Genomic DNA, 11,261 nt, shown 5'->3' on the forward strand with positions numbered 1-11,261 from the left:
CTAATGCGGTCTAGCGACCTCAGCACGGCAGCCACTTTTGCCGCAGTTCAAACGGCAGCCACACAGTTGGCGGTCACTACATTATTACTTCTTGGTAGATCTTTAGATTATGCCTCTGTATATATGTTTAATTGCCTTATGATTACTTATATAAAGATTTGAGCAGTCAGGCTCAGAGAAGATTTTGGCAAAAGTGGCCCTGTACCCATGTCCCCTGCATAGCCTCATCATGCCATTTCGTCATAACACCGTGTTTGTGAAAGAGGAGGCGCAATTACTTATACTGTATGTATATGTTACGTGTTTACCTCGTACAGTATAACATCTTCTCGAATCAATTGGATTGGGCTTTCACCTTTCAGGGTTATTGAGGGGGCTTCTTACAGAAGCATTGGACTATCCAAGAAAGTACCCCCAACTGTCGCTCATTACCACGCCGGAAATGTTTATACTTGCACATGCAGTGCCTTTCCGATTAAAGGTATAAAGACAACTGAATATACCAGAACGATAGAAGGACCACCATCCTTCTGATCGGAGCTGACTGATCTCCAACTGACAGCTAGCCTACAGGGTTGCATCGTTGGTGTAGTAATTTGTCTGGCTCAAGCCACTGGTACAAGGTATATTGTGATAAGATGTACATGGCTCTTCACTATATTGGGCAGAGGAACTTGCTACCAAAAAGACATACGTAGGACCACCTCTAAGAATAGTATCTAGCAAGGCCATCTGGCTGATATACCGTAGAACCGGATCGCGATAGGAAGAGGAGAGCCTCAAATCCAGCATTGCTTCAGCTCCCTAAAGCACCTGCCTGGCCTGGGGTAGACTTGATTCCGGAACCATGGATCGAAGGGGCACCAGAATTCTAAAGAAGGACTCGAGGTACTCTAGAACATGTTTGTACCCCCTCAAGACGAGATTCCAAAAACAGGAGAGAAAAAGGGTTATATATAGTACGGAGTAAAGCGTCATGTTTTTGATAGTCCCACCTATTGATGGTATGAATCTGCAAAGAAGACATGCGAGGTCAACGAGGGGGTTTCAGTTTGAACAAAAAGGCTTGAATGATGATCATACTTACCAGCATCAAGATTGACCTAGCCGGAAAAAGATTTCGAGATCTTGAATGCCCCCCTGTTTGATCATTGATCACTGGGACCTCGGAATGTGGAAGTGGGTGCCTGAGGATCATCCCGCAATGCGACCCGCGGGTTCCGTACCGACTACGGAGTAGTTTCCGGTTCCAGCTTTCGATCGCTTTTCCCCCTTCATCTCCTTCTCCCTTCATCCACGAACTTCCCACTCAATGTTAGATCCATCAACTTCCGATCGATCTCTACGAAACTGGATCCACGATCCGGTATCCATGGAATCAGGGTTTTGGGTGCAATTTGGTCGTCAACGCCATCTCTATGAACAACCCCACTTTCATCCTCGGGCAAAGCGACAATAAGAAGCAACTCTGGTACTTTTTCCTCACTAATCCAATTGACTGACTCCACTTGAGATGCGCTGGCAAGTTTAGGGAGCCTGGGAGAAAGTCAGCAAAAATCCTTGGCTCCGAGTCTCCGACGGCCCTGTACGTTTCCTGCCAATTGCCCCTGATGATTATTATTGGGCTAGCCAGGGACAAAAAAGACTTAGATTTCCCTCCCCACTGCCAATGAAACCTTCTGGAATCGTTGGCCTCCTTTTTATTTTTCTTTTCTCATGACAACTTGCTATTTCCTGTGGTGGAGCTAGACTATCGCAATTGTACGAGTACTTGGGCCCCTCGATGTCCTCCACACTAGCACGCTTACACACTCCGCGATTTCGACTCGTCACAGTCACAATCGATGTCCTCGTGGAGATCGATAAGAGGCTAAGCCCTTCCCCCATACGTGGCCAAAGTCGTACAGCGTACTCTGTACAGATAGGTAATGTATGGGTCCCCTGTACTTCGGCGTGCAGAATATGCACTTCACATGTACGACTGAGAGGGACCTTGCATTTTCAGTGATTTGTGGCCAACCGACTGGCTTGCGTCTTTCGTGCCCGCAGTTGACTCGAAATGGTACTGCTCCACTCTCCAGTCTTCAAACTCCTGGTCTGAGTTCATTCAACTTGGCTTCGGGGGTCGAAGACGGATGGATGGATATTCTTAGACCATCGCGGAGCGAAATGACCTCGGGCAGGTTTCAATCTCGTTTCCAGCAAAGCACAAATTCGTATTCGGTGACGACAGCTCAGTGATTATTTTTATGGGCATGTGCCAGAGCTATCTGTCGATCTGCGACCAATTTGTTCTTGGATCCGAATAACGAAGAACTTCTGGAGCCGGTAGACTAGGCTATCGAGAAAAACCGTCTTACATCGGGCCAGACCCTCTCTCTCTGGCGGCCATCCCGCGCCATCCCGCTAGTTGACCGTCCCTCGCAAGTTTCGAGGCGGCCGTGGGCGGAGCTGGTGGGCATCTGCCCAAAAGGAAGTCGGACAAGCGACGAGTTGCAGGCTGCTGCTGTGCTGCAGGCTGCATGCAGGACTAGACTATCCCTTTCAAAACACCAATCGTGCGGTTTCAAATGGCACACCAGAGCGTGCAGCTTGCATGACCCCTGGATCGAACATCCCTGCCCCGGAAGCCAAAGAGGGGGACGACGACAGTCTCTTTAGCTTTGACTCTCCTCATCTCTTCATCTATTGATTCAGCCCATGGTTCACCGCCGCTGGGTACCCGGATCCCGGGGCGTTTAAATATTACGGCTTAGTCCGGCCTGGCCGTTTCAGACCGTGGTCCCTTTCTTCCCAGTCCTCCTTCCTTTCGTCGCTCTTTTCGAATCGTTTTTGGTAACTTTCCTGGTCTCGGGTTAGACACTCTTTTACTATTATTCTCTCGTTTTTATCGCGTCCCGCCCCTCATCAAGCTGGCTCCATCGGGGGTCTTGACGCGCCAATCCAACTCCGGGCATTTTTTTCGGTCGGATCCACTCTCCCTTCGCTGTAGTGCCCCGGTGGACAGCTTAGTTCGCTCCCTTAAACCATCACGTTGTCGTTTGTGTCGAGACATTCTTCATTGCATCATAAAATTCTATAGACCACAACAAACATCAACGGGGCCATCACCGGCAACTGCGGGTTGTCAATCGCTCCATCGAGCGGTCCGTTTGTGTGGTCGCTTGGTGCCCCGAATCAAGCCGTCCATTGATGATCTTCGATCATCTTTAATCTCCATTCTTCGCCGTCCTCAGTCCCCAGTCGGGCGTGGGCGTTTTCTCTTTTCTGTTCTTCGATTTGCGTTTCTTGTGTTCCTGTGATCTTTTGGTCGATTATACCACCAGCCTTACCGGGTCATCGCCCGCGGTCTTCGACGACCTAATCTTAATAACTGGTGTATCGTGATAATGAACTAATCTGTACAACATGCGCTCGACTGGACCCTCAACGAGTCTCCCCAAACGGAGAGCTCTCCATGAGCGCAACCCGTCCCAGACGAACGAGAGCTCCCCACCTTCATCTCTCCGAGCCACCAGTGACAACTACGCCGGCCAGGAAGAACATGATGTGTATTCAGCCACTCCCTACCCGACAAAACCCGAGCAGATCCTCCTACCACGGCCTGGAAAAGGACAGGAATTCATCCCAGACTCCCGATTTCACGTCGACGAAGCACCGGACCATTATGCTGGGAATACATCGACAGAGCTAAGCCAAATCGCCGACAGCAGTTTTTTTCAACGGTCCGCCAGTGATCCTTGGGACTTATCGTCGACGTTCGATGTCGCAAATACACCATCGCAGGTATGGGAGGACGATCCTTTGTCCAGCAAGTCGTCGTTCCCCGATCTCCTGCCTCCGGAAGACAAACCTACCGACCCCAAGTCCGATGCAGCCTCTGTTGCCGCCTACTCAGACGAGGAACCGAATACATTACCCCAGGCGCCCTCAACAATCAAGCCTGTGATGTCTCGAACCTCATCTCGTCACCCGTCGGGTCCGGAAACTCTTGGATCAAGCAATTCTAGCCCGAACGTGGTTCCCATCGGGCCTCCCTCCAGTCCGAATTTCGTGGCCCTCGACAACTCGAGTTTGAATTTTGTACGACTCGGCGCCTCTTCGAATCCTGGCTCGGTCACTCGGTCTAATTCACTGTCATCGTTGAATTCGTTAGGAACAGTCATAAGGTACATCGGAGCGGCCCAATGGACACATGGTTCATCCTCTGAACAATCGAGCTCGCTCTCGCGTTCACGCTCACAGTCATTCCGGTCCAATCCCTCCAACCAGGTGCACCAGGTTCAGTCGAACTCAACGCTTCCGCGCGGGCGGAGTCATTCACGCTCTCTCACGTCTTCATCACGTAGTGGTCCGAATTCTGATATCCAGGCGATCGTCGACAGTGGAGTGTTCCTTCAATACCCGACAATCCGTGCGCCTTCATCGTCAAGTTCAAGGGTCGACGTTTCGAACACTGAGGATACCACAGAGCCCACCGCCCAGGAACCCACCACAGATTTCTCTTCGGATCGCTTCAAATCTCACTTATCGACGGTCACCTCCCGATGGTCAGCAGAGTGTGACTCGAACTATGCTGAAGGGTCGAGCAACAACTCTCTGGCGGAGCCCAGACGGCCTTCCCCAGCGCTGATTCGCCCGAAGCCAACATCTTCATCGGTATGGCTAGTGAATGAAGTAGACGATACGGACGGCGATGAGCAGCAGGACAATCTGTCAAGCTTACCGGCGCGCCCGTCGAACCCAGCGGTTCCCAGCAGTCTTTCGTCGGGATCCCGACGAAGCAGCATGCGAAGCACTAAACGACCGGGAACAAGTTCAAGCATCCATAATATCTTGCCTAACTGGGCTAAAATGTATTATGGGCGCGCCGAAGCGCAGCCCGCAAACTCGGGCTTACCGACGGTGGAGGGCAGTCGCCCCCCGTCCGTACGGCCAGCAACGGCAAGTACAAATGGTGCTCTCTACCGCATGCCGACGGCTCACAGCCATACCCGGACAATGACCAGTGACCTCCGAAGCGTACGGTGGGAAGCCCCACCGAGTGATCCACGCGATCCTCGAAGCCACTGGGTGAAAGACCCGAAACTCGAGAGAAGAGACACCTCCCGTAATCGGCTGCGTAGCAGCTGGTCGCCGCACCTGTTGCCTGATCGACGTGCGGTTGGTCCTCGGAAGGGCATTAGGGGAGCCCCTTCTCTAGATTCAAGAATGGAACCTCTATTTGGTCGGAGGAACATACAAGTTTGGTCATTTTGTATTGGTTTCATTTTCCCTCTAGGTATGCATTCATCCGGATCCTAAATAATGTGACCCGAGCATTGGCTTACTCTGCGCTCGCTAGCCTGGCTGATCGCTTCTTTCTTGCCCTTGCCAAAACAACCGGAAATGGTTATGCAGGAGGACGTCGAGTCCCAACTCGAAACAAGTCTACGTATGCGACTGTTCGACCTTCAGAGGAGACGCTACGAAAACGCTCGCTGGTGGAGGAAGCTCAACCGGTGGATGAACCCTCTGGGATTGGTGATTATCACCATAGTGGTAAGTGCTTGTTAATTTGCGGGTGTATCAACTCAGACTAACATTCCGGCAGATCACTCTAGCAGTTGTCGGTACAACAGTGGGTTTCTAGGGCCATTAGGGACCCCAAGCCTCCCTGTTAGTGTTATATCGCTTGTAAGACCATCGTGCTTGCAGCCTCTGCTTACTTTGGCCGCCAAGGCAAACGCACTGCCCTGGCGTCCCTTACGCAGGCCATGCCTGCCTGCGTCTGCATTCCATTGCATTGTATATGCTTGAATTGACTTTCGCATCACAGTGCTTGGAGTCGAATCTTTTTACTTGTTTATACCCATTCATACCCCTTGATTTCGCCTGAGCACCGCCTGTTTGTTCGATGCGCTTGCATTCATACTCGCATTTGGCTTCCTCTTCACCACGGCTGCAAGGTATATCATATTTACATATCACTCTCGACACGACTGGCACGACGTGATGTTTATAATGTTTTTCTTTTTATCATGGGGATTTGGTTTCGTATTTTCAACAATTGGGTGTTTGTCCTCTGTCCTCTGTCAAGTCTGCACCATTTGGAAAACGTCTATCTGGGCGAATTCCCGGGTTTAATTTTACTACCTGCGAAGTGCATGCATGGCGATTGGACATTTTGGGGATTTACGACACATGATGGATATATGTCCCTTTTCCTTCTTTCATTTGTCCACTTCTTTGTTTCCGTTTCCCTGTTCGACACCCAAGGGTGATATTTTCCCTGTGGATTCGGCTCGAGATTCACGGACTATATACAGACATTATCACATAGATCAATAAATACACGACTGACGGAGAGACCAGACAATCGTGCATATGGCCTAAGTTTGGTTGATAGGCTTTTAAGTGTGATAATGAACTAACTTCCGACAAAATAAAAGTTTTATAGGGGACGCTGTGCCCATAGATCATGTTAGCTAGAGCACAAAGGGACTATAGTACAAGTCAGCCCGCTTGATTAAATGACTCAATACAAATCGAGATGCTGCGCCTCGATACTGATACAGAAACATGAACCCGAAAGACACCCGGCAACCGAGAGCGCCTAAAGCCAAGCACCAAATCTAATAGTTGCAGAGTGCAAGTCTAAGTAAAAGTGATAGTCCTCGTCTATCACGCACACAACACAGGATCAGCTGAGACGGTCAACTTCCCAGCGCCTAAGTCACGAGGTCCTAGATGACCGACCCCTAGGAAACCCTTCTTATCATACGCAACTTGTAGGTCAGTGTAAGTGACACGGAGATACATAGGGAGCGAAGGGGAAGAAAGGATCATGTGAGATGAACCTCCAAAATCGGCGTGAGCCATCCATCCAATACCGACTCCCTTTTCAGAGTGCACAAAGCCGACAATTATGGGAGCTTGCGCCCCATCTTATTCTCGACGGCAATCTTCAGCTCCTCGCCCGTCGGCATGGTGACGACACTCCCGCGTCTGCGACGAGATTCAATTTCGGCCTTGATTTCCTGGACTGCGTCGTCGAATTCCTGCATGGCATCATTAGGGAGACCGAGGGTTGGCGGTTGTTGCAGCGACTCGCTGCTCGCCGTGCGGGGGCCGTGTGGCGGGCGGCTAGCGCCGCGGACCCTGAGCTTCTTGACAAGGATGGCTTTAGCAGGACTGGCGAAGAAAGCGATAGAAAGCAGATTGCTGACAATGCCGTAGAAATAGACACTGCGCCAGACGGCGACGGAGGTGCCGAAGGAGAGGAAGATGAACGGCATTACGGTGAAGGACATGGTGATTTGCGTGATGAGCCAGCTTATGACGTCATAGTAGCGCTTGTAAGGCCCGGGTTTGCTGCCATCGGGAGTAAGGAAGAAGGGCCGGACGTGACGGCGGAAGCCTGAGGCGGGATTAGTATCGCGCTCGAATAGAAAGTGGGACGCCGACTCTTACTCTTAGCGACGGTCTGGATGATCGAGCCCAAAATAAAGGTCAGGTAGTAACCGGGGTAGAAGCCGTGCCAGAACGCGCTGGTCGTGAAAGTGGCCATGCTGGCGCGGAAACCAGGCTTCTTGCCCTTGGGAGTGACACGCAGGTAGACATAATTCCGCAGCCAGTGATTGGTGTTCTTGTTCCAGCTGCCCAGATAGCCGTGGGAATTCTGAGCAGTCTCGAGGCTCCATGGATCCACGTTTTCAAGCCGATTCCAGAAGACGACGCCCGACTTGGGGTCAAAGCCGTTGTAGCCCATTCCTGAGAGAATACATGCACCCTCTGTCAGCGACCAGACACCGTAGTACTTGCATCGGGCGGCAAAGCCGACCATGTGCATTATGAAGATCCGTCTGAGGAAAGAGTGGTTCATGAAGTTCCCTCCAAGTAGAGTGTCTTGGTTGTACAAGGAGCCCAATTGCAAGAAGAGTAGAATCCAAACCAATCCAACGATAGCTTTCTTCGTGGCGGGGGTGCCGCTTCTAGGGATTTTACGCTTCCTCCGGGTCGGGGGCACCTTGGACGGATCGGTTCCAGGAGGTACGTCGAACAGAGTGGTGTCAATCCAGCGACGATAGTCAACATAATCAAAGGCGGGACCGGCGAAGAGAGATGGAAAGAAGAGCACGTAGCCCAGATAATCCAGGATACTAGGAAACTGGGTAATGGCGGCGTACTTTTGCGCGCCCGAAAGCTGGCTTTGAGGTAATCGGCCATCGTGCACGTTCCAGCAGAACGCGGAAAGCTTCATGACAAGGACCATCTGGGCGCCGGTGATATCCACCACCTGAGCATCGTCGACGATCTGTCGATAGATGTGGTTGATGGACATGTGACCCATCAGGAAAACAAAGCCAATCCATGGCATCAATGATCCATCAATGTAGTAGGCGATCAGGTAGATACCAGCAGAGCTATAGGCCAGCGTGCGGAGACCATCCCACAAATCAAACAAGCCAACGACATAGAACAGCGAGACGGCGATAATGAAAGCATTCTTCTTCCAAGGTTGGGCATCCGGGATGCGCTTCAAGAGTCCCGCCAGAGGATATGAGAGGAGAAATGACGCAATGAGCTTGACTGTTTCCGATAAGCAAAAACAACGATGTCAGCACTGGGGCGCGAAACTGAACGAAGAAGAGATATGGAACGGCAAGTAACATACGCTCATCAATGGAAGCTCCTGTGACCCTAGCAGGGTAGCCAAATACTGGCGCCAACGTGGTCAGTACGGTCTCTTGAGCTGCACGGAGGGAAGAAAAGTGGCCGAGGGCGACATACGAAGGTCTACAAAGGGCAACATGATGTCGCAGAAGTAGTTGGGGGAGGAGAACAGAAGGGGGAGAGAGAGAGGTTCAATGAACAGAAGAAATAGTAAAGATACTAATCAAATTAGTGGAGACGACATTGGCACCGATACAGTGAACAACACTTGTGGAAAAGGGGAGGAAGAAGAAAAAAAGTGTTGAGATGCAAATAAACCGAACGGGGAAAAAAAAGGCGGGCTGGACTTCCATCACATGTATCGTCATCGCCTGACTTTCCGCTGCTTGGCATCTTCTCCGTTCTCCGTTCTCCGTCACCTTTCACCCTTCTCTCCTCCAGTGTCAGTGTCCACCCTGTCAACATCCCCCAGTCTGTCGGTCTTTGCTGCTGTCGCGCACGCATCTCCGCTTTGTCCTTGATGTCGTCCTTCTATTTGGAATCTTGAGACTTAACTTGCCTACTCTTATCACCCCTTCTTCGGTCGCCCAATATGGACGTCGTCGCCGCGGTCTCGGGTTACATCTCCAAGATGGTTACCGCAGGCGATTCACCAACCCCGGGCTCTTCATCCTCAGCTAAGATGAAAATCTTGCTCCTTGACAGTGAGACAGTGGGACTTGCGTATCATGTTGGATAGAAGCCGTGGGCGCTAATGGGTCTCGCATAGGTGCCCATTGTCTCAACCGCCATCACCCAGTCGGCGCTCTTGAACCATGAAGTCTACCTGATCGATCGACTCGATAATGCCTCCCGGGAACGAATGCGGCATCTGCGATGCCTCTGTTTTGTACGGCCATCTTCTACCTCGATCCAGTTCTTGATCGACGAACTCCGAGAACCCAAGTACGGCGAATACTATATTTACCTGAGCAATATTATTCGCAAATCATCGCTTGAAAGACTTGCCGAAGCCGATTCCCATGAAGTCGTTCGTCTTGTTCAGGAGCATTTCGCCGATTTCCTCGTAATCAACCCCGATTTGTGTTCCCTAAACCTAGGGTACCCCCAGCAGCGCCTGTGGAGCCAGTCGCCGGACTTGTGGAACCCAGACGCCCTACAGAGGGCCACTGAAGGCGCGATCGCATTGTTGTTGTCCCTGAAGAAGAACCCATTGATTCGTTACGAGAAAAACAGCTTGTTAGCCAAGAAGTTGGCCACGGAGGTCCGCTACCAATTGACGCAGGAAGAGCAGCTGTTCAACTTTCGCAAGACGGATACGCCACCGATCTTGCTGATCTTGGATCGACGAGATGACCCCATCACCCCGCTACTCACACAATGGACTTATCAGGCGATGGTGCACGAATTGCTGGGAATCCACAATGGCCGGGTGGATCTTCGAGATGTGCCGGAAATCCGTCCGGAATTGCGGGAAATCGTTCTTTCGCAGGATCAAGATCCATTCTTCAAGAAAAACATGTACCAGAATTTTGGCGACTTGGGACAGAATATCAAGGAGTACGTGGAACAGTACCAGGCGAAAACGCACAGCACAATGAACATTGAGTCAATTGCGGATATGAAACGTTTTGTGGAGGACTACCCCGAATTTCGCAAGCTTTCCGGAAATGTTAGCAAGCATGTCACTTTGGTAGGTGAGCTGAGTAGGCGCGTGGGCGAAGAAGATCTTCTCGACGTGAGTGAATTGGAACAGAGCTTGGCTTGCAATGACAACCACGCAAACGATCTCAAGGTATGCATCCGTACGGTCCAATCACGAGTGACTTGACCATCGCCAGTGCGTTTTGCTCATCACTTGTTTGCAGAACCTGCAAAGAATTATTCAACTACCAAGCGTGTCAGCTGGGAACAAGTTACGGCTGGTGGCGTTGTACGCTATTCGGTACGAAAAGCAGCCCAACAATGCTCTTCCGATTCTTCTTGACCTACTGGTCACTGCCGGTGATGTTCCTTCCTACAAAGTCAACATCATTCCTAAGCTGCTCGCCTATCACCATTCCTTGCAGGCGCCTCCTGTCGCAGGTGGCTTCTCAGACTTGTTCGAGTCCACGTCCCTGTTCTCTGGTGCGCGGGATCGCTTCAAGGGACTGAAGGGCGTAGAGAACGTCTACACGCAACATTCTCCTCGGTTGGAAGCTACCCTCCAAAACATGATCAAAGGACGACTGAGGGAACTCCAGTACCCCTTTCTCGAAGGCGGAGGCCATACGCGGGACAAGCCCCAAGACATCATCATCTTCATGGTGGGCGGCGCCACTTACGAGGAAGCCAAAATGGTCGCTCAAGTCAACGCTAGCTCACCGGGAGTCCGGGTAGTCTTGGGTGGCACGACCATCCACAATAGCACAAGCTTTCTGGAAGAAGTCGATGATGCCGTGAGCGGCTGGCCCGAGCCCGGCCCCTCCACTGCCGCTGGACGGCTGCAGAGGGCCATCGGGCATTAGGTGTAAATCGAGAGTTCCTGCTATGAATATATCCATCGTTGATTCCAGTCTGTAGCATGTCATTGCACACTCGGTATAGTCGATGTGGATTGTGATGGT

At 51.3% G+C, this 11,261-nt stretch overlaps 4 protein-coding genes across 4 annotated transcripts; 2 read left to right on the forward strand and 2 right to left on the reverse strand.

Moving 5' to 3' along the window:
* Window positions 1–701: 701 nt before the first annotated feature.
* On the reverse strand, window positions 702–1,017 carry BO97DRAFT_408765 (uncharacterized protein). The gene has a single exon (XM_025695933.1). It carries the CDS (start codon window positions 976–978, stop codon window positions 805–807), a length of 174 nt encoding a protein of 57 aa, XP_025546911.1. The 5' UTR covers window positions 979–1,017; the 3' UTR covers window positions 702–804.
* A 2,215-nt stretch (window positions 1,018–3,232) lies between these two features.
* BO97DRAFT_235663 (putative serine-rich protein) lies at window positions 3,233–5,826 on the forward strand. Its single transcript, XM_025690742.1, has 3 exons — window positions 3,233–5,281; window positions 5,345–5,541; window positions 5,594–5,826. The coding sequence occupies exons 1-3, from the start codon at window positions 3,409–3,411 to the stop codon at window positions 5,630–5,632; spliced, it is 2,109 nt and encodes a 702-aa protein (XP_025546912.1). The 5' UTR covers window positions 3,233–3,408; the 3' UTR covers window positions 5,633–5,826.
* Window positions 5,827–6,905: 1,079 nt separating this feature from the next.
* Window positions 6,906–8,794, reverse strand: BO97DRAFT_438158 (lysophospholipid acyltransferase; the record flags this gene model as incomplete). The annotated part of the gene is made up of 4 exons (XM_025697903.1): window positions 6,906–7,399; window positions 7,453–8,571; window positions 8,657–8,701; window positions 8,773–8,794. The coding sequence occupies 4 exons, from the start codon at window positions 8,792–8,794 to the stop codon at window positions 6,906–6,908; spliced, it is 1,680 nt and encodes a 559-aa protein (XP_025546913.1).
* Window positions 8,795–9,102: 308 nt separating this feature from the next.
* On the forward strand, window positions 9,103–11,237 carry BO97DRAFT_408769 (Sec1 family protein). The gene is made up of 3 exons (XM_025695934.1): window positions 9,103–9,367; window positions 9,425–10,450; window positions 10,524–11,237. The coding sequence occupies exons 1-3, from the start codon at window positions 9,248–9,250 to the stop codon at window positions 11,160–11,162; spliced, it is 1,785 nt and encodes a 594-aa protein (XP_025546914.1). The 5' UTR covers window positions 9,103–9,247; the 3' UTR covers window positions 11,163–11,237.
* Window positions 11,238–11,261: the final 24 nt, after the last annotated feature.

The sequence above is a fragment of the Aspergillus homomorphus genome (genome assembly GCF_003184865.1).
Source record: "Aspergillus homomorphus CBS 101889 unplaced genomic scaffold BO97scaffold_59, whole genome shotgun sequence".
Lineage (NCBI taxonomy): Eukaryota > Fungi > Ascomycota > Eurotiomycetes > Eurotiales > Aspergillaceae > Aspergillus > Aspergillus homomorphus.